This window comes from Loxodonta africana, chromosome X, assembly GCF_030014295.1.
Source record: "Loxodonta africana isolate mLoxAfr1 chromosome X, mLoxAfr1.hap2, whole genome shotgun sequence".
NCBI lineage: Eukaryota > Metazoa > Chordata > Mammalia > Proboscidea > Elephantidae > Loxodonta > Loxodonta africana.
Window position 1 is genome coordinate 47,587,529 of NC_087369.1, and position 26,727 is coordinate 47,614,255.

A 26,727-nucleotide genomic window follows, 5' to 3' on the forward strand; every position below is an offset into this window, starting at 1 on the left:
GGCCAGGAGATTAAATAATAGTATTCTTTCAATATTAATTCCTTGATTTTGATAATTGTACTGTGGTTATATAACAGAATTCCTTATTTTTAGAAAACAAACGAATAGGTAGATGAATAAAGACAGTGAGAAATTGAGAAAGATAAAGCAAACGTAGGAAGGTATTAACATTTGGGGGATCTGAATAAAGGGTATTTGGAATTCTTTGTACTATTCTTGCAAACTCTAAAATTATATAAAAAATATGATTTTAAAGTCACTTAAGATCATTCTCCTTGTGGTTACGCTTTCAATTTGTTATAGAGTGAGGCTCATTTGTTTTAATTTGCTTTTTAAATTGTATCATTTACATGATTCTTTAAAGTCAAAACTATAAAACAAACACCATTAAGAGAAGTCTAGCTTTTGTTTTCTCTCTCTTCCCATCAGTAACTATTTTTATTAGTTTTTGGTGTGTCCTTCCATTTTTGGGGGGGAAATAAGAAAATACATACAAATATTCAAAAATTTCACGTAACAATATATCCTATGGCTGACTCCACAGCAGCACCTAGAGCTATTCAGGGAGTTTTTGTTTTTATTTTGTGTGCTAACAGGAATGATCCCATAGAGAGAAAAAACTTGATACTCCAGGAGAGAGAGGGGGTGGGATTTCATGCACAAGTGGAGTAGGTGGGCCTAGTGGCAACAGAGAAGACAAGGCACAGGGGACCTGTAGTTGCAGGCAGTGGAGGTAGAAAAATGAGGAAGTTCTCTTCTTAATGCTTCCATTTTTCTCAGTGAAATAAAAAGTGACCATCAGCTGGGAGTGAGGGAGGAGAGGGGGTTGCTGGCAGTTTGAGAAGAGAGAAGGTATGAAAAAGTCTTTTCAAAGAGTAGGAGAATTGCCTGAGGCAGTAATTCTGAAACTTTAGCATCAGAACCACACAGATTGCTGGGCCCCACGTCCAGAATTTCTGGCTCACGTTCAGTGAGGGATCAAGAATGTGAGGTTGATACCGCTGGTCTAGGAGCCATGCTTTGAGAACCACTGGACTAAGGAAATACAACAGGACTGCTAGCAGCACAGGGGCCCATTTGAGGTTTGTGGTCATGAATTTGAAGCAAGACCAATCAACATGACTGTTTTTGTCCCCTGCTGCAGTTCTGGTCTAGAGCACGTGGAGAGCAGGATTGAAGCAGGGTGGGGATTTAGATCAAGAGAGGGCAGTGATATTGATAAACATTATTTCTTCTTTTTTACCTCCACCTGTATATAAATAAAAAGCTTAAGACACCAACAAAGGAAAAAGAGGAATGGTGAGGGGAAGAGGGTACAGAAGAATGAGTTAAGAACAGAGAGACAGTTCAGAATGAACAGGAAAAAGGTGGTATAAAGGAAGAACTAGAAAAAAATTATATGGGCTGATTATACTCAAATCTGGTGGTAGCCCTGCTGACTCACACTGAGGAGAAAATAGAAAAAACATGGCCACAATAGAGCCACTGGGGAACTGAAGAGTAAAGCAAGATTAGCATTTTGAAAAGGGATGGCTCAGGTGTGAAAAATAACTAGCATAATATAGAAAAAAGATATTCATACTAGATTTTATAAAATAAAAGGCTAATAGTTTTATACTTATTTAGTCATTAAAAAAAAAAAAATCCTGCCAGACCAATACAGTAATTGTGCTAGACCAATACAGTAACCACCTTCCTTCTCAGAAGCTCTAGGGGGAAGTAATATTTTTATTCTAGTAACTTAAAAAATTCTAACTCATGTGTTATATTTATAGCAAACTAAAAGCTCTGAAGAATACAACGTTGAGTATATTTACCCAAATAATAATTAGAATATTACATAAAGCCCAATGAGTCAAATATTTAGCCTAAAGTAAACAAGGCTGTAGCGAAACAATTATGGAGAGGATTAAAACAAACTTGTTCATTTCAGATGACAACAAAAAAAGGGAAATGACATTAAACTGCAGGGCCAGCAGTTACATAGATGGACAGATAGTGGTTAAATATTGGACTAGGACCAAAACAAAAACTGCAGAGTCCCTTCATTATTTTCTTTAAAACATAAGAGATTTTAATTTACTTGGCAGAGTTTATCATAGTGATCAAAAGGGGAGAATACCATCACAAATCTCATCTAATCCAAAAATTATAACATTGTTTTAGAAAATAAATCCAAGGTCTTAAGGAATACGTGGAAATACACTAAAATGTACAGACCAAATAAAACAAAAAATAAAGACAAAATATTTTCATCCTGATGTTAGTATAATTTTACATAAGAATGTCACTTCATGTGCATAATTTAATTTCTAAAACAATTCCAGAAAGAAACAAATTCAACGCTTATGCTTTTAAGAAAGTTCATATAGCATATAGCATAAATTCTTAGGAAAAATGGAAAATACATGTTTCTTCTTAGAATTTATGAAAATTCTTTACTTTGGGGGGGTGAAGAAAATTTTCTACAACTGTCAAGTTAGAAGGTAGTTATCCATAAAAAAGGTATAATTTCCTAAGCTTAAATAATGACTGAGCTTAAACACAATGCTTTTGTATGGTGGTGAGGTCTCTTAGTATTTTCAAAAGGAGTCTGAGGGTTGTCATATCGAAAAAAGAAAGAAAAGAAAAAAAAAATCGACCACCAACACGCGAATATAAAAAAGAAGAAAACCCCAACCAATTGCACAACGACCGGATGGAGGAGTCCAGATAACACAACCAAGACAAGTCTCTGTGTCTAGGGAAGTTTGAGGTTCAGCTCCTTTTACTTCAGGAGAGCCTGAACTGTGAGTATTCCTTGATCTCAACTAAATAAATGATCCTTTATTTTAGCTATAATCTGATTATTTGAACATTAAAAGTGAAACCTGATTCATGGTGATTCATGGTGATAAGGCTGCTCTAATACCAGTAGTATTTTGCTTTCAGTAAGACAGATAGTGGTTAAATATCGGACTAGGATGCAAACGAAAACTCCAGAATCTCTTCATTTTATATATATACATATATATACCCCCCAAAAATGATATTTTATTTTACTTGGCAGAGTTTATCATAGTGATAAGAAGGAGAGAATACCATCACAAACCTCATCTAATTCTAAAATTATAATGAACCTGGAGTGATACTACTGCTTTGACTAAAATGAGCCTGAAGCTATGTCACTTTAGTTACTTTAAGAACTTTAGGACATTCAAGGTTATTCAAGCTTATATTGTCAAGTCACACTGCTTATACTATCCTTTGTATATTACAATAAAGATTTGTAGATCTACTTGAATTGATTAAAAGTTATTTTCATATGGAACAAATTTTATTTCCAATGTATGCTAAATTATCTGCAACCGGTTAACCTTATTAAGCTGGGCTGCCTCCCTATTTTCAATTACAGTATTTTCTTTATTACACTGTTATATTTTACAGTAAGTACAGGAGCCCTGGTGGCCAAGTGGTTAAAAGCTACGGGGAGCTAATACTGCTAACCAAAGGTCAGCACTTCAAATCCGCCAGCGGCTCCTTGGAACCACTATTGGGCAGTTCTACTCTGTCCTATAGGGTTGCCATGAGTCAGAATCGATTCGACGGCAACAGGTTTGTTTTCTTTTCATTCGAGGAAAAAAAAAGCAAAATGCACTTTAGTGAACTAAAAAAATTTTTTAAATGGGCTTTTAGACGCAAATAAGTTTATAACAAAACCTAATATACTATTAATATTATTCCTAAAGTAATATGCTTTCAATTTTCATTCTGTATGCAGCAATTAATGCAATTTTAGAAGCATGGCCTGAATGATTCAGTGACTATCAAGTTAAACTGAAAACGGTGAAAGGTTGCTATTATTATCAAATAGGTATGTATTTTAACATAGCAATGTGGTGTTTTTACAAACATACCAAAACGGCATTTAAAAAGCTTCTGCTCATCTGGGCCACAGTGGAATCTGTCAGGTCCTGCCCTCCAGTGCAGTAGCTCTTATATGAGCCAGTTTAAAAAAATTTGGTGGCGTGGGGTGGGGTGGATACAAGGCACTAACGAAGGGTTGCTAACTTCATAATTAGCCAAGTAACAATGGTGGAAAAAACACTTAAAACCACCTACTATTAGAAAACCACTGCAAGTGTCACAAGTAATGTCCACTGGGAAATTAGTCCACTATGTAAACACAGTGGTTTATTTCTTGTCTTCACTGGTGATTCCTGACATTATCAAACACGGAGTTTTTAAAACATCAATAAATGGCCTTAAGAACAGTAAATGATTGACATATTGTTACTGTGCCAACCAACCTTAAAAAACCAAAGCCAAACCCACTGCCCTTGAGTTGATTCCAACTCACAGCAACCCTACAGTGACCCTATAGGACAGAGTAGAGCTGCCCCCATAGGGTTTCCAAGGCTGTAAATCTTTACGAAAGCAGACTGCCATGTCTTTCTCCCGCAGAGCAGTTGTTGGGTTCAAACAGTCGATCTTTTGTTTAGCAGCCAAGTGCTTTAATCACTGTGCCACCAGGACTCCTCCAACCAACCTTAATGAAGGCAAAAATCAGCCACTGCATTTAGAACAGACTCTAATCTGTTGATTTGTCAGTAAATAATTGGATACTAGCCACCTAATTCATGGTTCTAAATGATGACTACTATTACCATTTTAAACAGATGCATTCTTTAAACTTTGAGAACAAAGCAAAACCAGAAAGTTTACTGTTAATATCTTCCACAACTATTATTTATTTATTTTACTTGCAGATTAGAGCTGAGGCAAATGATTTCAGGATACGTACTTTGTGCTAACAGCTTTCTAGTGACATCTTAATTACGGCTCTCAGGTTTAGAAGTAAAGTTTGGAAAGATATGCTCTGGGAGATATGCTGAACATTCTGATGAATGTTTTGTGATTCTGAAAACTCTGAATTTATTTACTTTTCTATAATGGATATGCCAAATAAAAAGATTAATATGTTTTTCAAAGAAGTAAATAGATGGCATAATCTTTTCTTAAAATCGCTAGCATGGATAATGTTAAATGAATCGTGTCAAAATACCACTGCTGCAAATCAACATTCATAAGGAAAGTGCTGATCATATGTGATAAGAAAAAGTGAGGTTTGATGAAAAGCATCATGGGCTCTGTAAGTCAGACAGATCTGAGTCCTAACCCGAGCACTGATTTAAGAACTATGTGGCCCTGGGTAAATGGTCATAACTTGATCTTTCATTACCTCTTTTGCGATACCTACCTCACAAGTTTACAGTAAGGATTATGTAAATGAAATAATATAAATAGGCTTAACACAGTGTCTGGTACACAGCAAGTGCTAAATAAATATAAGTTAATGGTTTGGTCATTTAGCTCAAGGGTTCAATTCTGACAGCACATTAGAATCCCAGAGGAGCTTTCAAAGAAAACCATTGCTTGGAGCCCATTCCAGACCAATCACATCAGAATATCTGGGGATGGAGCCAGGCAGGCATCAGTATCTTTAAAAAGCCCTTGAGGGGATTCTAATATGCAGCCAGGATTGCAAACCACTGAGAATCCCTTCTACAGAGTACCCATTTGGTGGTAGTGCAGAAAATCTCCAGTGGTAGGACCCTTATTGCCTCCCAAAATAGACTGTTCCATTCTAAAAAAGCATTTCCTTAAAAGGAGGCAACATCTGCCTCTGCAATTTCTACTCACTTGTCCTCGTTCTGCTTTCTGAAGACACATATAACAAGCTGAAACCCTTTCCTCCACGGCCTTGTGAAGCATTCACATCTCTAGGGTATGGTGTCTGATTCCTTCAATTTGCTCCTATGACATGATTTGAACTCTTCTCCCTGTCTGGTCTGCAGCCTTTTCTGGGTATACTGCTCAGGATGAAACACTGTATTCCAGAAGAAACCCTACCAGCCTGGTATAGAACCAAACTAATAGTAACAACCTCTATTTAAGACACTACATGTCTACGAATTCAGCCAAAGTTGGGGTTAGTTTTTGTTGCAACCATCTCACACTACTGATGAGAGCAAGAGTAGTCAATTGCCATTGTGTTTCTGTTAATACAACTAAAGCTTTTCCTGTACTTGTCCAATTGATTTTAATACTCACATGCAGAACTTTACATATATTTCTCCTAAATTCCATCTTTCATTCAACAATACTTATTGTGCTAAGCACCTGGTATACACAGACAGATAAATCAGACCCAGTTCTTACCTTAGTGGAGTTTAAAATCTAGTGAGGGAGAAGAAAAAAAATAACCACCTACAAAGGAGTTTTTGGAGCTATTTGAGCTACCTGAGCTCTCAAAATCACTTCATTTCTTATGTCTCAACTCCCTTTACTCAGGACCGACTCTATGGCAATGGGTTTGGTTTGGTTTTTGAGCCTTTTGAGAGCTCCCTATGTAGCCACACAACACAGACCCCCCTTTCCTCTTCCTGGTAGTTCAGACTGCATTATCGGTTTCATTTTTGACAGCCTGTCACTCTTCCTAGATTACCTTTCCTTTTAAGAATCTTAGATCATGCCTGAGAAACATGCCTATAAGTTTCTATAAACTTTGTGGAATCCATCTTGAGACACCAGACTAGACTCAGTCCTCCGTCCTTACTCCCCCCTCCCCCGCCACTGTCCTGAACTCTAGGTGACAGACTCTTCTTACCAGAGATTACATGACTTCCTCTTTACTACCCAATTCCTCTTTGTTGGCATTAATTCTCCCCTCTACAAAAATTTAAACCTGAATTTTACCCTCTACCCAAATGGTTTCATCTTGATCAAATTATAGATAGAGTTTTAAGAAAGGCTAAGTTCTTCCAAATTTTCCTCTGGTTATAATGTCAAATCAGGAAGTTAATTGTTACGATTCAAATCCACTTTACATTTTAACATTCAGGGTTTGAATGCACGCTCCTACAAAAATATTTCCTAAGAGCAAGGTCTCTGGTCTTATTCACCTTTGTTTTCTAAGCAGTGCTTAGCCAGGATCAATAAAATGAGATTAATCAAAAGGTGTTTTTTAAACCTAACTTCTATTGAGCACTTGCTATGTGCCAGGGTTAAGTTCTTCATATGCATTTTTCATTTTTACCAGCGAGAAAGCTGAAGCTTAGAAAAGATTAAGTCCGAGGTTACAGAGTTAGTTAGGTCTGATTTTGAAAACCTTATTCTGAAACCTCTATGTGTTATACCTGCTAAGAGCTGCTGTTGAGAAATAGGGCAACCATTCTAAGAAAGGAATGTGATGAGACTTCCAGTGATCCTCACCTCATGTCTTCTAGCTCTTTATGATGGGCCCTCAGGCTGAGATCTCCAAGTCAGTCAATGCCTAGGAAAGGACCAATAACAAGCAGCATTGCTAAGATTCTCTGCTGCTACAAACAAGTGGAATTCACACACTTACAAGGTTCTAGACAGGTGTTGTGCTCTCTCGGTCTGTTATGTTAATTGCATACCCCCAGCTTGGTCTTAGGTGTACAATGGAAGAAAGTTAGGACTCCCATCCCCATTTCCACCATAGAATGAGAGATTCCCATAGTTTGTCTGTTACACCCTGTGTGGCAACATGTGTCAAAATGAACAAATGTCACATGTGAGGGAAAGAGTCAAGACAGGAAGCAGTTCTGAGGCTAGGCAGGGCCATCGGTGGGCCCACTCACTCATAAGGCTATAGCCACCTTTAGGAAAACTGACACTTATCTTTGAAAAATATCAGCTGTGATTTTTCTTCACTTTCATCTCTCCAAAAACCCACTGCCGTGGAGTCGATTCCGACTCACAGCGACCCTACTATTCCCCCAATAATCTCCCTAAGAAATGATGACCTTATAATTCAATTATTTATTTTAATATAATAAGTGAAACCAGCCTTGAATGTATACTACAACCACAGGAAAGGTTAGAACAGGACATTCCATAAGATCCTGCTGCGTTTGCTGCTTGTTTGGTGATACAATAATGCTGCTACATACAGAGTGTAGATTTCCAAACAGTCCAAAGAAGGATAAAAGTAAAGTTTCTCACAATGCCTGACAATAAATCATTTGTTATTTATGCTTTGAGTTAAAGTAACTGCTGTTAAAATAGAAAATGACTGTCATTATATTGTAGAAAAATCTGAAGACATAAAAGCTACCCACAAGGAACATGTCATCTAGCGTCTTCACTTTTTGATCTCCACAGAAGACAATGAGAAGTCACACTGTCACAATGATGACAACTTCAGTCAGCGGCTGGCCTTTCTCCTCCCATGGAACATACTTTATCACTAATCACAGTGACCAATCACCACAGAACTTCTCAAAAATATCAAATGTTACTACTGCCTGCTCCATGGATGAAAACTTACTGTCTAATGTGTTAACAACATTCTACTCTGTTATCTTCATTGTGGGACTGGTTGGGAACATAATTGCCCTCTATGTATTTCTGGGTATCCACCGCAAAAGAAATTCTATTCAAATTTACCTACTTAATGTCGCCATTGCAGACCTCCTGCTCATCTTCTGCCTCCCTTTCCGAATAATGTATCACATTAACCAAAACAAGTGGACACTGGGTGTGATTTTTTGCAAGGTTGTGGGAACACTATTTTATATGAACATGTACATTAGCATTATTTTGCTGGGATTCATCAGTTTGGATCGCTACATAAAAATTAATCGGTCTATACAACAACGGAAGGTAATAACAACCAAACAAAGTATTTATGTTTGCTGTACAGTATGGACAATTGCTCTAGCTGCATTTCTAACTATGATTATTTTAACATTGAAGAAAGAAGGGCATAATTCCACAATGTGTTTCCATTACAGAGATAAGCATAATGCGAAAGGAGAAGCAATTTTTAACTTCATTCTCGTGGTAATGTTCTGGCTAATTTTCCTACTAATAATTCTTTCATATATTAAAATAGGTAAGAATCTATTAAGGATTTCTAAAAGGAGGTCGAAATTTCCTAATTCTGGTAAATATGCTACTACAGCCCGGAATTCCTTTATTGTACTTATCATTTTTACTATATGTTTTGTTCCCTATCATACCTTTCGATTCATCTACATTTCTTCACAGCTAAATAAGTCATCTTGCTCCTGGAAGGAAATCGTTCATAAAACCAATGAGATCATGCTGGTTCTCTCATCTTTCAATAGCTGTTTAGACCCAGTCATGTATTTCCTAATGTCCAGCAACATTCGCAAAATAATGTGCCAACTTCTTTCGAGAAGATTTCAAGGGGAAGCAAGCAGGAGTGAAAGCACTTCAGAATATAAACCAGGATACTCCCTGCATGAAGTATCTGCTGCAGTTAAAGTTTAGTCTACTTAAAGCACATGAGGTAAACATATTAAAAAGAATGACAAAACATAGACTCTTATTTCCTTGAAGAACTAAAAATTGTAAAACAAAGCTCTAGCAATTTACAAAACTCCAATCTTCTCAAAGCTCTTTTCTTATTTGCCGTATTTCATTTGCTTAACTGTAAAATATTTCAAGGGAAAGAAAAGCTTACATTTATCACTAGATTTTAAATATGCACGAAAAATCTTTTAAAACTAAATTGTTAGCCTAACACGCTTAACATAGATCACGAAGTTAGGTGAAATTCAATGGCTTTAACAACAAAATAATTAAGCACAATGTCATAGTTTCTCAAGTCACTAAAGCAGTTATTAAAATCAAGCACCTGGTACTAGTACTAATTTAAAGTATGTTTAAAGTAAGCTGAATGATTTGGGAATCAACTTAAAATGTCAGAAATATATGTTCATCTGTCATTTAAAAAGCTTGTAGAATTTGTCAATGTATTCATTTATGCCTAAACTTTTATATCAGATAAAATTTTAATGAATAAAATCCTAATAAAAACAACATCACCCACTATCTATTGCTATTTAGATAAAAACGGAAAGAATTTAAATACTGTACAGTAAAATCAAACAACATGTGAGCTAAGAATTCAATAGCCTAGCAGCAGGACTTAAAATCACCCCTTATTTAAAACAGATTTATTATGACTTAGCTGTCTTGGATCACATTGGTAAAATACCTAGTAAAAGTGAAGATGTGCATACCCTATGGTTCAGCAAGTTCACTACCAGGTATAGGTCTTATAGAATTACTGAAATATGTATACAAGAAAGAATATGTAATGATGCTCAGCAAACGACTGCTGTTCATAACACTAAACAATTGAAAACTAACTAACTACCCATTGGAGCAAAGAAATGGAGAAGTAAACTGTGGTTTATTCACAGAGTGAGTAGTATACAGCACTTCAATTAAATGAACTATATCCACATGCATCAACATGGGCAAATCTCAAAAACAATGCTGAGTAACAATAACAACAAACTGTAAAAGGGTGTGTACCATATGAAATCATTTATGTAAAATACAAAAAACATATAAAACAATACCATATTCTTTATGCGTCTATACATATGCAATAAAAATGCAAAACACACATGGCAACACACACAACATACATGCCAACTTCAAGTTAACCCACGTTACCTCTAGAGAGATTTGAAGCAAACATGGCAAAATGCTGATGTCTGTTAAACCTAGGTGGTAGGTACATGGGTGTTTGCTGTTATTATTTTTGTTATATTTCTGGGTGTTTGAAATATTTCATAACATCAAAGAAAACCTGTAAATTAGAATCAAAAGAAAGAAATTCTGAAATTTTCATGTATGTTCAAAAAGATTTGTACAGTGAGGTCTATGAGAAAAAGATCTCTGTCTTGTTCATCACTGCCTCCATGGGGCTTAGCACATTGCCTGGCACAGGAGAGATCAACATACATTTGTTGAATAATTGGTGACTGATTGGATGAATGAGACAGGCAGAAAGGAGAGACAGGGTGCCTTAAAAAAATTTCATGTACTTAGTTTTTTTTCTAGTCGATCTATCTGGATCTAGCAGTATATAAAAAAAAATAGAGCATCAATAAAAGTGCAATCTGGGGGGTATCGCTAGGGGAACCATTCTCAAAAGTGTGGCCAGCATGTGCCCAGTTCTTTGGCTACACACAGAACTCAAATGCTGTTGAGTGAACGTGTAAAAGCCTGTTATGACAAATGCCAAGGATCCATTCATAAGTTTCTATCCCAGAGTATGAGGATTTTTTACAGTCAGAATACTTCTTAAAACTTAAGGTAGGCCACTATCTAGAAAAACACCTTTAACAAGCGTTAAGATTTTTGTTAGAGCAGCAGGGGCGTGGGTCTGGGGACGATGGCTTTGAGGGACATCTAGGTCAGTTGGCATACCAAAGTTTATTAGGAAAATGTTCTGCATCCCACTTTGGTGAGTGGCGTTTTGGGTCTTAAAAGCCAGAGAGTGGCCATCTAAGATGCATCAATTGGTCCCAAGCCACCAACCTGGAGCAAAGGAGAACGAAGAACATCAAAGACACAAGGAAAATATTAGCCCAAGAGACAGAAAGGGTCACATAAACCAGAGACTCCATCAGCCTGAGACCAGAAGAACTGGATGGTGCCTGGCCACAACCGATAACTGACCTGACAGGGAACACAACAGAGAGACCCTGACGGAGCAGGAGAAAAGTGGGGTGCGGAACTCAAATTCAAGTAAAAAGATCAGACTTAATGGTCTGACTGAGACTGGAGGGACCCCAGAGGGCATGGCCCCCGGACTCTCAGTTAGCCCAAAACTAAAGCCATTACCAAAGCCAACTCTTCAGACAAAGATTAGACTGGATTAGACATAAAATGATACTGGTGAGGAGTGTGCTTCTTAGCTCAAGTAGACCCATGAGACTAAGTGGGCAGCTCCTGTCCAGGGACAAGATGATAAGTAAGAGGGGGACAGGAGCTGGATGAATGGACAAGGTGGAGAGGAGTGTGCTGTCACATTACAGAGAGAGTAACTAGGGTCACATAACAATGTGTGTATAAGTTTTTATAAGAGAAACTGAGTTGACCTGTAAACTTTCACTTAAAGCACAATAAAAAATTTTTTTTTGGTTAGAGTAGACTTTATTGTAATGTGGTTTGGCTTGTATGCAGTTAATGCTCAGTTAGCCATATTTCAAAAAGTACACATAATTGGTTGAATAAAGAATAAGTCAAAGCACAACACACAATACAGGAGAGGTCAAGACAAATGGGCTAAACCAAAAGCAAAGAAGTTTCCTGAATAAACTGAACGCTTCAAAGACCAGCGTAGCAGGGGCGGGGGTTTGAGGACCATAGTTTCAGGGGACATCTAAGTCAATTGGCATAATAAAATCTATTAAGAAAATATTCTGCATCCCACTTTGCAGAGTGGCGTCTGGGGTCTTAAACGCTAGTAAGCGGCCATCTAAGATGCATCAATTGGTCTCAACCCACCTGGAGCAAGGAAGAATGAAGACCACCAAAGACACAAGGTAATTATGAGCCCAAGAGACAGAAAGGGCCACATAAACCAGAGACTCCATCAGCCTGACACCAGAAGAGCTAGACGGCGCCCGGCCACAACCAATGACTGCCCTGACAGGGAACACAACAGAGAACCCCTCAGGCAGCAGGAGAGCAGTGGGATGTAGACCCCAAATTCTCGTAAAAAGACCAGACTTAATGATCAGACCGGGACTGGAGGGACCCCGGAGGCCATGGTCCCCAGACCTTCTGTTAGCCCAAGACAGGAACTATTCCCAAAGCTAACTCTTCAGACAGGGATTGATGGAAAATGATCCTGGTGAAGAACGAGCTTCTTGGATCTAGTGGACACATGAGATATGTTCGCATCTCTTGTCTGGGGAGGGGATGAGAGGCCAGAGGGGGCCAGATGCTACCTGAATGGACATGAGAAGAGAGAGTGAAGAACTGTGCTGTCTCATTGAAGGGAGAGCAATGAGGAGTGTATGGCAAGGTGTATGTAAATTTTTGTATGAGAGACTGACCTGATTTGTAAACTTTCACTTAAAGCACAATAAAAATCAATTAAAAAAAGTCAGAGCAGAATCACATTTAGAAAACAAGTAATAGTTGAGAATAAAAATGGAAATACACAGAAAAATTAGAGGCTCATAAAAAAGTAATAAAATGGCATTAATTACCTTGCCCTGATGATGTTAATACCAACTAATTGAAATTCACCATTTCTGTTTGTATGATTTAAAAATATGAATATATTGACTTTCCCTTTTGTTCCAAAATTTAAATTTTTTTCACATTATTGGTAAATATTTTATATTTCTTCATGTCTCTACGGTAAACATAGTTTAAATTACATTATCAAATATTATTATTATTATTAGTTTTAAGGAGCATTAAAAGAAAAATACACTCATAGTTCCAGAAGCCTTTTGTCTCATTAAAAAAAAACACCTACTGCCGTCGAGTCATTATTTGTATTAAATGAGACGATCCTTATAAAGTCCTGTACGATGGCATTAAAAAAAAATTTTTTTAATACACTGAATTAATTCTTGTTTATAGTATTATTTTGGAAACCCTGGTGGCATAGTGGTTAAGTGCTACGGCTGCTAACCAAAAGGTCGGCAGTTCAAATTCGCCAGGTGCTCCTTGGAAACTCTAATGGGCAGTTCTACTCTGTCCTATAGGGTCGCTATGAGTCAGAATCGACTTGACGGCACTGGGTTTGGTGTTTTTTGTTTTTTTTTTTTTTTTGGTTTACAGTATTATTTGCAATGAAATACATTTTGATTTTAAAACGCAGATCTGTCTATAACTCTATAATGAATTCTGTTTACAATAGATGTTTCACTAATAACACACGTTTGAGTAACCTGAATCCTGAGAATGTTTCTAAATTTTTAGAAAAATATACTACTGACTTACCAAATTTAAGGCTATTTATTATATATAATCTTTTATTTGTTACTGAGTATTAGTATATGCAAGTAGCATATACTACCTCCCCCCACCCAAGGCTCAGTTCTAGAAGTCTACAGAGAAAGGAAATTCAGAAATACACGCATATCTTCGCCTTGCAAAAGACCTTCAGAACAAGTCTCTAAATAACATCTCTCATATGCAAAACCAAACAAGGGCAAAATTAACTGCCTGGCTGCCAGAAGGAGACCGAACTACTGAGTATTGTTGCTAGTTTTGGAAAAGTATTTTGTGCAGAGCCCAGCTTAATGGTGGTTGAATTTCTAAGATCAGGTCAGTAGAAAAAGAAAATGCTGTTCTAGTACAGAAGGTTTTATTTTCAACTTTTTAAAATGGATTCTTTGGTCCTGTTGATATCAAAGTAGAATACAATTAACAACTCTTTGAACCAAAGCCTTTCTGAAAGTTATCCATAAGAGAAAAATGGAATGAAATAGAGTTCTCTCAACAGGCAACCTGGATTTTGCAGAAATATGTTAACAGGCTGGTTATTTTTTAGGTTTTTGAAATATGAATGGAAACTTACTTTACCAGGTAGTAAAATATACTCTTTTCCTACAATAAAGAAAACAGTGTGGCTCAGACCCAAGGATAAACTTAGCAGTGGAACAGAACACATATCTCTAAGCAGACCCCAGATGATAATATGAGAAAGGTATATGACAAATTAATGGTTCTCAGAAGGGTGAGGGTATAGGAACAAATCAGAGGAAGACCTAAGATTCTGTTAGTCAAGATATACTAGAATCTTGCAATAAATAAATAAAACCAAACCGATTGCTGTTGATTCCAACTCATAGCCATCAAGCTGATTCTGACTCATAGTGACCCTATAGGACAGAGTAGAACTGCCCCATACGGTTTCCAAGGAGCGGCTGTTGGATTTGAACTGCCGACCTTTTGGTTAGCAGCCTGAGCTCTTAACCACTGAGCCACCAGGGCTCCGTATCTTGCAAAGGTGAAGTATAACTTCAAAACGCTTCCCAAGTGACTCTGATACACTCTTTTCCCTTAGTTAGAATCTCCACAAATAAAAGAAGCATCACGAAAACCACAGGAAGAGAGAGGGATGGACTAATGAATACTGTTATGTCAATTTTCTTAAAAGTCAATTTATATGTTCACCTTCTATCATGCACAAAAAATTAGAAATGGATTAAAGAGCTGAAAGTAAAATATAAAATCGTTAAGAGTCAAAAGTATATAAGCAACTGACTCATCTGAGGATGGGTAAGAATTTTCAATTAATAAAATAATAACTATAAGAAAAAACTCATATATTTGACTTAAAATTTAGATTCTTCTTTGCCAAAAATCATATGAAAAAATACAAAGCAGGAAAAGTATTCACAACAGATATGACATTTACCGGAGAGCCTTTTATGCCAGGCACTAGCAGACACAATAAACTATATATAAAGAAACTTGTATTTTTGACCAGAAGAAAGCATTCAAATCTTAGAATATACTCTGAATTACGTCAGCTCAGATGAAATAGAACATATGGCACATTTTCATGTTGGGTGATGGAGTATCTTTTTTTCATAGCTACATACAGGGTCGCTATGAGTCGGAATTGACTCGACGGCAACAGGTTTGGTTTTTGGTTTTATTACCCAGCTGAGAAAACACTCCTATAAGTGGTCACCTATAGTGCCTCAGTTAAGTCTGCTTTTCAGATGATAAAGAAAATTGGTCGGGTGGTGGTAACAATCGACACAGAAGTGGAAAGGAGGTGTTCGGCTTGTTCTAAACTTCTATTTTGCCTCTTATGTATACACAACACTTCCTTCAAGTTCACATGCAAGGGAACGGGAAGCTACTGTTAGGAGTTTTAAACGCGTTCCATCATTTAATCTTCACTGCACTGTGTTGTGTCAATATATGAGGGATGCAAGTTGTCTCTGCTGTTGTTGTTGTTAGGTGTAATTCAGTTGATTCCAATTTATAGTGACTCCATGTGACAGAGTAGAAGTGCCCATAGGGTTTTCTTGTCTACAATCTTTAAGGGAGCAGGTCACCAGGTCTTTCTCCTGCAGAGCTGCTGGGTGGATTCGAACTGCCCACCATTTGGTTAGCAGCCAAGTGCTTAACTGTGGCACCACCAGGGGTCCCTTTGTCTCTGCTATGACAATACTTTTCATTTTCATTTCATTCTTTCCAAGCACAATGGTAACTACTAAGACATCTGTTGTTTAAAAAAGAAAAATGCCATTAATATGTATTTGGGACAAAAAAATTATGCTTAGCAGTCATCAAAATTGTGTGATGTCCAAAAAAATCAAAATCTTAAAGCCTGCTTTTCTAGCTATCATATATGTGTATATTTGGTGAAAGCTCCGGCTGATACAAGGATGATAATCCAGTACAAACCCATACAGGTTGAATAAGAAGGGGGGAAAAAAAAGAATTAAATTAGAGCATCTTACCTTTATTAATTTGGCTTCTGGCCCAGGAAATACATAAAGACCATCATAGGATAAGCTTTGGGGAAAGTCTCTAATTATAGTTTGGATATATGTAGGTGTCAGTGATGCATAGAATCTCTTTTTGCTTTAATAAGCCATGCAAATTATTTCAGGAGCAACAATTAACTGTTTTAATTACACTCTGCTTGGTAATTCCACATATAATTTTTTTTAGGTCTTAAAACATTTCAAACATATAAAAAAAGAAAAACACAATGTAAGAAGCTTCTAAGCACCCCTCACCCAAATTGAACACATATTAATGTTTTCGCCTTATTTTCTTAAGAGTTCCTTTGTACACATACAATCCAAAACATTATATATACTAAAGCCCACCTCACATCCTTCCCCTCCCCAAGGCAGCCTCTTCCCTGAAGTTAGTGTACAGCATTCCATTGTCTATTTTTGCACTTTTACAACATACGTATGCATAAACAATATGCACTACTTTTTGTTTTTAGATTTTAAGCCAATAGTGTCTTAGTATTACATCGTGATTACGTCTTAGTATTACATCTTCATATATTAGATGTAATACTAGATCTTAGTACTACATTAGTGAAAACATTTATTTTTCACTCAAATTATGTTTATCTATGTTGATGCATGTAGGTCTCGTTCATTCATTTTCACTGATGTGGAGTATTTTACTGTATGAATAAACAACAGCTCATTTCTCCGTTTCCCTTAACAGTGGGCACTTAGGTGGTTTCCACTTTTTCACTATGAGAAGCCATGCTTAAGTGAAAGCCTTGTACACCCTGTACACATATGCAGGAGTTTCTCTATGGCTGAAATAGAAGTAGAAATGTTTGGGTGTAAAAGTATGCACGCCTTAGATTTGTCTCGGCTTTGACAATTAATCTCTAACGTGATTTTACCAGGAAGATATGAGTTCCTTTTTGTCCATATCCTCACCAAGCTGGTTATATCGGATTTACTAATTTTTCCAGTCTGGTAGGTGTGAAATGGTATCACAATGTGGTTTTAACTCACACGTCCCTGATTACTATTACTCTGAAATGGAGCATCTTCTCACGTGTTTTTTGCCCATTCAGGTTTCTTATTGGGTGAATGGTCTGTTCATATATACACGCCCCGTTTCCTAATGATTTATCTTTTTTTCCTTCCTTACTTTCCAGTTGTTGAAGTAATTTTTCATATATTCTTGATACTAATCCTTCACTGTTTATATGTGTTGCAAAGTACCAGTATGTGGCTTGTCTTTCACTTTGCTTACGGTTTCTTTTGCCAGACACCACGAGAAAAGTAAAAAATATTTTCTAATCAATAAATGAACTGTGGTCCTTTGATATTCTTTCCTCAACGGCCAAGCTAAAGAATTTGTAGATTAAATTATCTTATAATTAGACAGCATTTCCATTATAAATAGCATATATTTGCCTAAATGAGGTGTTCTCTGAGAATACGGAAGTAGAAATGTTTATGAAATAGAAATTCAAACTATAGAATTCAAACACCTGAGTACGGATATATAAATTTTTAATGACATGGAAAGTCTCCTAGGCCAGGAGATGACCTGATTAAATGTATTAACACATATAAAGAAAGAACCGATAATTCACCAAGTATGGGAAAATCTGAAAAAAAGAGTGCTAGGAAAATGTTGGTATCGCCCATCCCAGCATAATTCAGGGGAGGCGTCTTAGTCAACGGATTATGGCCCTGTTGGTAAGGCCATGGCAAGGGTTATGGTGGGGCTGGATCCAACAGGTCCTCTTAGCCTAACGACATTCAAACCAAAAATCCAAACCCACTGCCATAGAGTCGATTCCAACTCATAGGACATAGCAGAACTGCCCCATAAGGTTTCCAAGGCTATAAATCTTTACAGGAGCAGACTACCACATCTTTCTCCCATGGAGGGGCTGGTGGATTCAAACCGATGATCTTTCGGTTAGCAGCTGAGCCACCAGGGCTCCTCCTTAAAGACATTAAACAGTATTAAATAATGAACTGAGAGGTGCATAACAGAGGAGTTAGAAGGGTGGATGCTTAGTCAGACTGAGTTCATTTTCTAGCTCCATCACCTACTGTGTAACCTTGGACAACCTCTATTTTCTCTACTGAGAAAACAGGGAGAATAACAGTACACAACTCATAGAGCTATTATGAGGATTAAATGAGTTAATAAAAGCACAGGGCTTCGAACAGTACCTGGCAAGTCAGAAGCATTCTATATGTGTTATCCAAATACATGCCAAGGGAAAGACAGGGTAAATACAAAAAATGGAATGTCTAGAAGCTGAGGTGAAAGGTGAGGGTAACACCAGAACTACAGCGATATACGGTGGAAGGATCTGGGTCAAATGAGGTGAGGGAAGTAACTCAAAACAGGCAATTTAACCTTAGCTCTCATTAATAACAACGATGTCCGGGATAGGAGCGGTAACAGATCCATTCTGTTTTATGTAAGTCAGAACTATACTCTGAAAGTTGAGCAAGGAGAAGAGAGTCAGGACAGCTGACATAATGTCAGAAGGACAGATGAAAGAATGGGCTTATTTAGCTTTCTTAAAGTAGACTTAAAAGTTAAGACATCACAGCAAAAAGCATGTGTGTGTGTCCTTAGAGGCAAGCAGAAAGAGGACCAGTGAAGGATGGGAGCTGCAAGCAGCATGTTTCACCAAATCATAAAAGAGAGTTTTCTAATAAGTACAGATCTCAAACGGAAGAGAAAGCCAATGAGTTACTTGTTAATAGAACTGTTTCAATATAGTACGGGTGCCCAGCAGACTGGGTTGGTAAAGAAGCATTTCAGTCATTTAATAAAGTTTAAATTAGATACCGTTTCCAAACCAAAAAAAATTAGGCCCACTGCCGCCAAGTTGATCCCGACCCACCCTATAGGAGCCCCATGCTGCTGCGGTTAAACAATCAGCTGCTAACTGGAAGGTTCAGCGGTTTGAGCCCACCAGCTGCTCCATGGGCGAAAGATACGCAGCAGTCTGCTTCCGTAAAGATTTAGAGCCTTGGAAAGCCTATGAGGTAGTTCTACTCTGTCCTAGAGGGTTGCTATGAGTATGAGATGTCCTTTGGGTCCCTCTAATAAAAGATTTGGGTTTTACAGGAGAGTCAATGCCTTAATAATGAGTGGTAACCAGGGGCCGCCTGTGATCACGTGCTGTGATATAGTAATGCCCTCAGGGCTACTCAGGGGTGTGTGTGTGTGTGCGCGCTACGGGGGGAGAGGGCTGGAAGTAGTAAGGAGGAGGCTGCTTGTTACGTAGTCAATGGTCCCCAAGTGATTTTTCTGAATCTCCTTTTGTAGTGAATTTGTCTACTGTCTCTTGCCTAGCATATGGTAAAAAAAAAAAAAAAAAGGTAGGCATTTATTACTATTTATCAATAGTTAAATTGATTAAACTACATATAAAATAAGTTGATAGATTCTGGCAGCTTTGTGGCCTTTACGTTAGGTGCTCCAGCTTCTTGGCTTTCTTAACTGATCCTTGGCTTTGTTCTGTGATCATTGCATTCTGTGTGAACACTGCATTCTGAAATGGGGGATATAACACCTTCACTGTAAACCTGGCTCAATAGCATGAACCAGAAATGGTAATCACTCTAATGGGTCATAGTTTCAAATTTTATCCGGCAGGAAATGTGTGGACCAAGATGTCCCAATGCCTTCAATTAATCCTTCTGGCATATCTGTTATAGGCCCTTTGTAGATATTTTCTTGGCATTTTCGGCCTCTTCTTGTGTTCTGGAGCCCTGGTGGTGCAGTGGTTAAGAGCTCGGCTGCTAACCAAAAGGCTGGCAGTTCATATCCACCTGCTGCTCCTTGGAAACACTATGTGGCAGTTCTACTCTGTCCTATAGGGTCACTATGAGTTGGAATTGACTCAGTGGCAATGGTATGGTTGGTTCTGGTCTTGTGTACTATTACTTATTAAGACTTTCTGGTACACCCCAATACACCCCGCCTCTGCTTTTTTCCTTTCCTGTACTCAGCAGCACTTCGTTCTCTTCCCCTATTCAGTATCGTCTCTTTGTTTTCCTACTTTCTGTTTTAATTGCCTTTCTCACAATTTAGTGCTCTCTTCTCTGTGTTTCCTGATGTAGTAGAAGCAGAAATGCTTCATATCTGTGTGGAAATTCAGTCTGTACTCAGAAGAAAAACACTGTTTCCTCTATATTGAAAACAACTCTCAGCTGGCTGAAAGAGAACTGATGAGGTTTGCATGCATGCTCATATTCAGTTCCCCTTTGTGGCCAGTGGGACTTGAAAAACACTGGAACACAGGGTCAGCTCATGTGGGGACCGATTATAGAGTTCCAAATATATGTGGCAAGCAGTGAGAAGAGTTAAGTAAGTAAATGTGAGTCTCATGGTCTGATAGTTTGACATTTATGATCCTGAAAATAACTAAGCCCTTGAGTAACGAGGAGTACGACCTAGCACGATGGGTGAAAAAGCTACCACAGGGGCAGGGTAGACGAATCATCTTTCTACAGCCCTTTAGGTTCTAGTGTTGGAGATGTTCATGGATTTACCCAGCTATCAGGAACAAGCTAACTACTGGGAAGACACAGAAACAAGACCTTTCTTCTAGTTTTACTGAAAAGCTAGATTAATGTATATTAAAAAAAAGAGAGGTTACTTACAGAGGATAAAAAAGTACAAAGGAAACATGGATTCACAATACTTTTAATATACCTTTTAACGGAAGGAATCATTAAAACAAAATGACAGCTGCAACAGTAAAGCACGACACAGTGTGCATCCTTTTGAGACATAAAATCTCCTTTTTTTGGGGAAATATAACCCAAGGAAGGTACACATAGTAATTCTTAAGGAATGAACCAATACACTGCGGGGGGGGGGTGGGCGCGGAAATGATATAAATCTAGTTCCCAGTCCCCAGTCTAGAAATGTGGTAATTTAAAAATGGCCCCAAATTCTTTGCAGTGCCTCTGATTCAGAGGTAGAGTCTATTTCCCCATCCCTTGAAAATGAGGTGATATTGTGACTTGCTTTAACCAGTGAAACATGGTAGATGTTGTATGGCTTCTGAGGAAGGCCTCGAGAGGCCTTGTCCAGTTTTGCCCTCTTAGAACCCTGAGAGCATCATCCCAGTGACCCAGTGCCATTGAGTCGTCATATTGTAGGTAAATAAGCTGGGATGAAAGATCACACGGAGAGGGAGATGCCCAGCTGTCCCAACCATCCCAGCTGAGGCTCCAGGCATGTGAGTGAGGCCTTCTGGGACCATGCAGCCTTAGCTGAGTGATCAGATGACTATGCTTCATGAATGACCCCAGGTGAGACTGGCATAAGAATTGCCCAGCTGAGCCCAGAACGCACTGCAGAATTATGAGTAAATAAATGGTTGTTGTTTTAAACCACTAAGTTTGGGTTGGTTTGGCACGTAGCAATAGATATGTTGTTGTTAGGTGCCATCAAGTTGATTTTTGACTCATAGTGACCCCATGTGACAGAGGAGAACAGCCACATAGGGTTTTCTAGGCTGCAATTCTTACAAGAGCAGTTCTCCAGGTCTTTCTCCCATGAGCCAATGGATGGGTTCGAACCACCAACCTTTTGGCTAACAGTTGAGTGCTTAACCAGCAATAGATATATGGTGCATATAAATAAATGGAGAGTACGTGTAGCATACTTTCTAAAAAGGTGACAACTAATATAACATTTTCTGTAACAAAGACAATACTTCGAATTCTTTTACTTGAACGCTATGTGTGTGTGTGACAGAGAGAGGGAGATTTATTTTTCAACCATTGCAAGGTACAGACTGGAGGAGTTATTGAAGATTTAGTAACAGCTTTATGCTGTCTGAGAAAAAAACAAGCATGTATGTTCCCCTTGATAAACTGGAGATAGCTAAAAAGGGAGGCAACCAATAACCTGGGGGTCTCTTAAGATGAAGGAAGGGATCCGCACAGTTGTTAAGCAGACAGGGAGGAAAAGACCATACTACAGGAAAAACATGATTTCTCCTATACTTTCTTTACTAAAAAAAGGATGAAATATACTTTAACTTACATTTATTAGACAACAGACATAATGTGTTGTTTTCATTACAGGCCTTTTTGTATTATTTGACTTTTAAAACTATGCCCATGAATTACCATGAGTTTAAAAAAAAAAAAGTTAAAAACAACTCAAAAGATACGGTAATAAACTTTCACATACTAAAATGTCAGACTTTCTTTTTACCACAAGGGTAATTGTAGTTGTGAACATTTTACAAAGATGATTCTTGTGATAATTACTACTACAAAACAAAGCAAAAAAAAAAAAAATTCCCCAAAGGACATATCCTATTAAAGGCAGATGAACGCCACAGGGTTTCATTTTTTAAGGACATAAATCCATTGTCCATACACTTAATTTTATTTTATCATGTTTAAAGTGGTTTTCAGCTGCTAAACTAAGGAAGTCTTCCAGGTTATTAGAAACTCAAACCTTTCTATTGTGCTCAGTTTTTAGCTCGAAAACAGGGCAATGCCAGCAGCTTATGCGTCAGCCTCTAATTGCAAGAGAGGTTTGAGGCAGGCTGGCAATACATTGCCCCCTGCTGGCCAAAGCATCACCAAAAGAGTGAGCTTCTTAAAGACTTTCTGTGGTAAAATTCAATTGTGGTTTCTCCTTTCCAGTTTTCTCTACCAGATATCTCTGGACATATCGAACTCCAGAGAACTTATATTTCCTGGCTTAGATGCTTTACTTGTAGGTTTATTAGAACAACACATTTTAGGCTGGTTTTAGATGGAGGAAAGGGAAGAAGAGGCAACATGGTAATATTTTTATACCATATATAGTACAATTTGAGAAATAACTAAACCAAGACTTGTTTACTGTGATGCCTCAAAACGACCACTTCAAGTTTAATAAATCTCTGTGCATCAAAAGATTACCAAGACGCAACCACCAAACTAACAGCTGATTTAGGCAAGGGTTATCCATGAATGCTAAAAACCACTGGGTGAAAGTCTATTCATAGTTTCAAAATATGACAAGAGTACTTATCAGTTACAAGGGGAAAAGGGTACCTTTGCAATAGAAAGAGCTGACATGCCTCTTGATGTGATGTAACGAGGATGTATATCACCTCTATAGAATTCTTGCCAAAAATGTTCAACCTGAATCTAATCATAAGGAAACAATCAGACAAATCCAGATTCAGCTATTCTACTGAATATGTGGTCTAGGCTCTTCATGCAATGTGTGACCCTTGACTGGCTCCTGGATAAACACACACACACACACACACACACACACACACACACACACACACACACACAAGACATCATTAGAGAACTGGAACAATGGGCAAAATTTGCATATGAACTATATATTAGGTAACATTATTAGTGTTGATTTCTTGGGTGTGATAATGGAACTGAGTTATTTGAGGGTGAAGTATCACAAAGCTGCAACTTACTTTCAGAGGGTTCAGCCAAATTTTTTTCTATACATAGATTTTTGTATATGTGTGTATATACCCACAAATACAGTTTACTAAGCACTAACATATGCTAGGTATTAATTTGCACCCTCTTCCTAATGAGTAGATTCTTTCTATTCGTTCTTTTGCATTTGACATGCTTACATGTCCCACAATTAACAGGACAAAATCCCTATTCACCACTTCCCTCCTTCTTCTTTCAAACTTCTCTAAAAAACTGTCTACGCTGTTGTTTCCACTTCTTCACCTTACTTCTCAACTATTCCCAACACGCCACAGAAATTGTTATTGTGTGCCTTCCAGTTGATTCCAACTCTAACTCACAGAGACCCTGTGTTATAGAGCAGATCTCCACGGGAGCAGGTCTCCACGGGAGCAGATCTCCAGGCTTTTCTCCCTCGGAGTGACTGATGGGTTAGAATCACTGTCCTTTGGGTTAGCGGCTTGCGAGCACTTAACCATTGCACCACCAGGGCTCCTTCCCAGAAATTTGTTGTTGTTGTGTGCCATTGAGTTGATTCTGACTCATAGGGACCCTACAGAGCAGAGTAGAACTGACCCATAGGGTTTCCAAGGAGCAGCTGGTGGATTCAAACTGCTGACCTTTTGGTTAGCAGCTGTAACTCTTAACCACTGTACCACCAGGGCTCCAGAAATTACTACTCCTAAAATCACCAGTGTTCTTCATGTCACTAAATCCAATGAGGAATTGTCAGGCCTCCAGGGATTGGACTGGACTACAAGATAGAAAATGATACTGGTGAGGAGTGAGCTTCTTGGCTCAAGCAGAGGTATGAGACTTGAGATGCATGAGGGCGGCTCCTGTCTGGAGGGGAGATGAGAAGGCAGAGGGGGACAGAAGTTGGCTGAATGGACATGGAAATACAGGGTGGAGAGGAGGAGTGTGCTGTCTCCTTAGGGGGAGAACAACTAAGAGTACACAGCAAGGTGTATATAAGTTTTCGTATGAGAGACTGACTTGATTTGTAAACTTTCACTTAAAGCACAATAAAAATTAAAAAAAAAAAAAAAAGGAAAAAAAAATTGTCAGGCCTCATCTTGACCTGTAATGCTGTTAACTATTTCCTCTTTGAAATACTCCTTTTCCTTAATTTTCATGATTCTGCTGTTCATTTTCATATGTCTCTGGTTGTTCCTTTGTAGTCTCCTTTGCTGGTTCATCCTCATGAACCTGATCCTTAAGCACTGGAGTTGACCAAGGTTGAGTCCTAGGCCCTCTTCTCACTTTATATTCTCTCCCCAGGAGATCTTACCCATGTCTGCAGCTTCAATTTCTATCTTCAGACAGGTGATTCAAATTTCTAGCAAATCTAGACCTCATCTTTGAGCTCCAGATATGACTCCTGGATCTCTCAATATAACTGAAATTCATCATCTCTACCTCCCTCTCCCTCATACCTTGGTCCTCCATTCCCTGGATGGCCTATTATACTATCATTACTCTTTCAGTTGTATGAGCCAGGAACCTGGCAGCCATACCTGATACTTTCCTCTTCCTTGCCTCTTACATTCAATTCTTATCAATTTTATCTCCTAAATATTTACGATATGCCCCTCCATTTCTACCACCACCATCTTAATCTAAGCTACCATGACTTCTTCCTAGACTACTGGAACAGCCTTCTAACACCTACACCCACTCTGTTGGTGTTATTGTTGTTAGGTGCCATGGAGCCAACTTATAGCTACCCTTTGTACACCAGAATGAAACAGGGCCTGGTCCTGTACCATTCTCCTCACAATCTTTGTTATGCTTGAGCCCACTGTTGCAACCACACCCACTCTAGTCTCCTTCAGTATTTCCCCCATAATGCAAAGTGATTTCTTTGATGCTCAAATCAGATTATCTCACTCCCTTTCAATGGTTTTCTTTAACTGTTATCATAAACATCAAGGCTTAGAGCCTAATCTCTCCTGCTTTACCTAGCAGCACTTTGCTCTCCCTCCAAGATCTCATCCAATTGGCCTTCAAACTTTTAGTCCTCTGAATATCATGTTCTGCCTAGAATTCTCTATCTCATGTCAAATTATTCCTTCCATAGCCCTCCAGGCAAGGCAGGTTCTCCCTGCCATAGCTCCCTGTACTTATGGAAGTTATCACTTTCTTTATTATCTATTTGTAAAACAAGTGATTAATGCTGTTACTGCCACTAGACTATAAGTTCCATGGAGGCAGGGATGTGGTCAGTTTGCCTGCCTAAATGTTCCCAGCGCCATACTATCTGAATGTTCCCAAAGAATGATCAATAAATATTTGTTGAATGAATGAATGGAAAAATGAAGGCAGGCCTGTACTAGAATCATAAAGATAAAAATGATGTGGCCCTTATCTACAAAAAACTCACAATTAGGGGACACACGCATAGAATGATAACTACAATATAGTACACAATATGTTATGGCAGAGCTTCTGGAGGAATGCAGAGGAAGGAATAAATAACTTTGCTGGGAAATAGGGAAGAAGTCGGAAATATGGTTGTTGCTAAGAGTACAAGCTCTGGAGGCTGACTTTCTAGGTTCAAATATGGGCTCCATCAGTTATTAACTGAGATTTTGGGGCAAGTTCTTCACTTCTTTTAAGACTCATTTTTCCTTACTTGTAAAATGAGGATAGTACCATGGAGTTATGAGGATTAAATGATAATTCATGTAAAGCCTGCAGAGAGGAAATGTTAGTTTATTTTATCATTATGAAGGGCAAATAAGGGAGACTTTTCTGAAATTACCACTTAAGAATCAAAGTTATAATCTTGCTAAAAGACAGCTCAGATAATTTTAAAATATTTTCCTGTTCAAAACATACAAAGTGCTAGGATTTACTAATTTGAAATTCTATCTTGGATCAAAAATATTTAAAGTCAAAATGTAAAACTTGAAAGGAAAGAAGGTTGTAATATAAATACCAGTTTTTAATCAATGTGCAAATCAATTGT

The 26,727-nt window shown here is 38.1% G+C and overlaps 2 protein-coding genes across 14 annotated transcripts in view; one reads left to right on the forward strand and one right to left on the reverse strand.

Annotated features, from left to right (window-relative positions):
- The window catches only part of CASK (calcium/calmodulin dependent serine protein kinase), a 455,537-nt gene that overhangs the window by 142,974 nt on the left and 285,836 nt on the right, over nt 1–26,727 (reverse strand). The gene's annotated exons all lie outside the window — the stretch shown is intronic.
- GPR34 (G protein-coupled receptor 34) lies at nt 2,677–9,855 on the forward strand. 6 transcript variants are annotated; one of them, XM_064278172.1, is made up of 4 exons: nt 2,678–2,789; nt 3,427–3,594; nt 3,761–3,853; nt 8,170–9,855. In XM_064278172.1, the coding sequence occupies exon 4, from the start codon at nt 8,176–8,178 to the stop codon at nt 9,301–9,303; it is 1,128 nt and encodes a 375-aa protein (XP_064134242.1). In that variant the 5' UTR covers nt 2,678–2,789; nt 3,427–3,594; nt 3,761–3,853; nt 8,170–8,175; the 3' UTR covers nt 9,304–9,855. The 6 variants fall into 6 exon arrangements, with proteins under 6 accessions (XP_010596043.1, XP_064134242.1, XP_023413721.1 ...); XM_064278170.1 differs by having other exon boundaries at nt 2,679–2,789; nt 8,098–9,855; XM_010597741.3 differs by lacking the exon at nt 3,427–3,594 and having other exon boundaries at nt 2,677–2,789.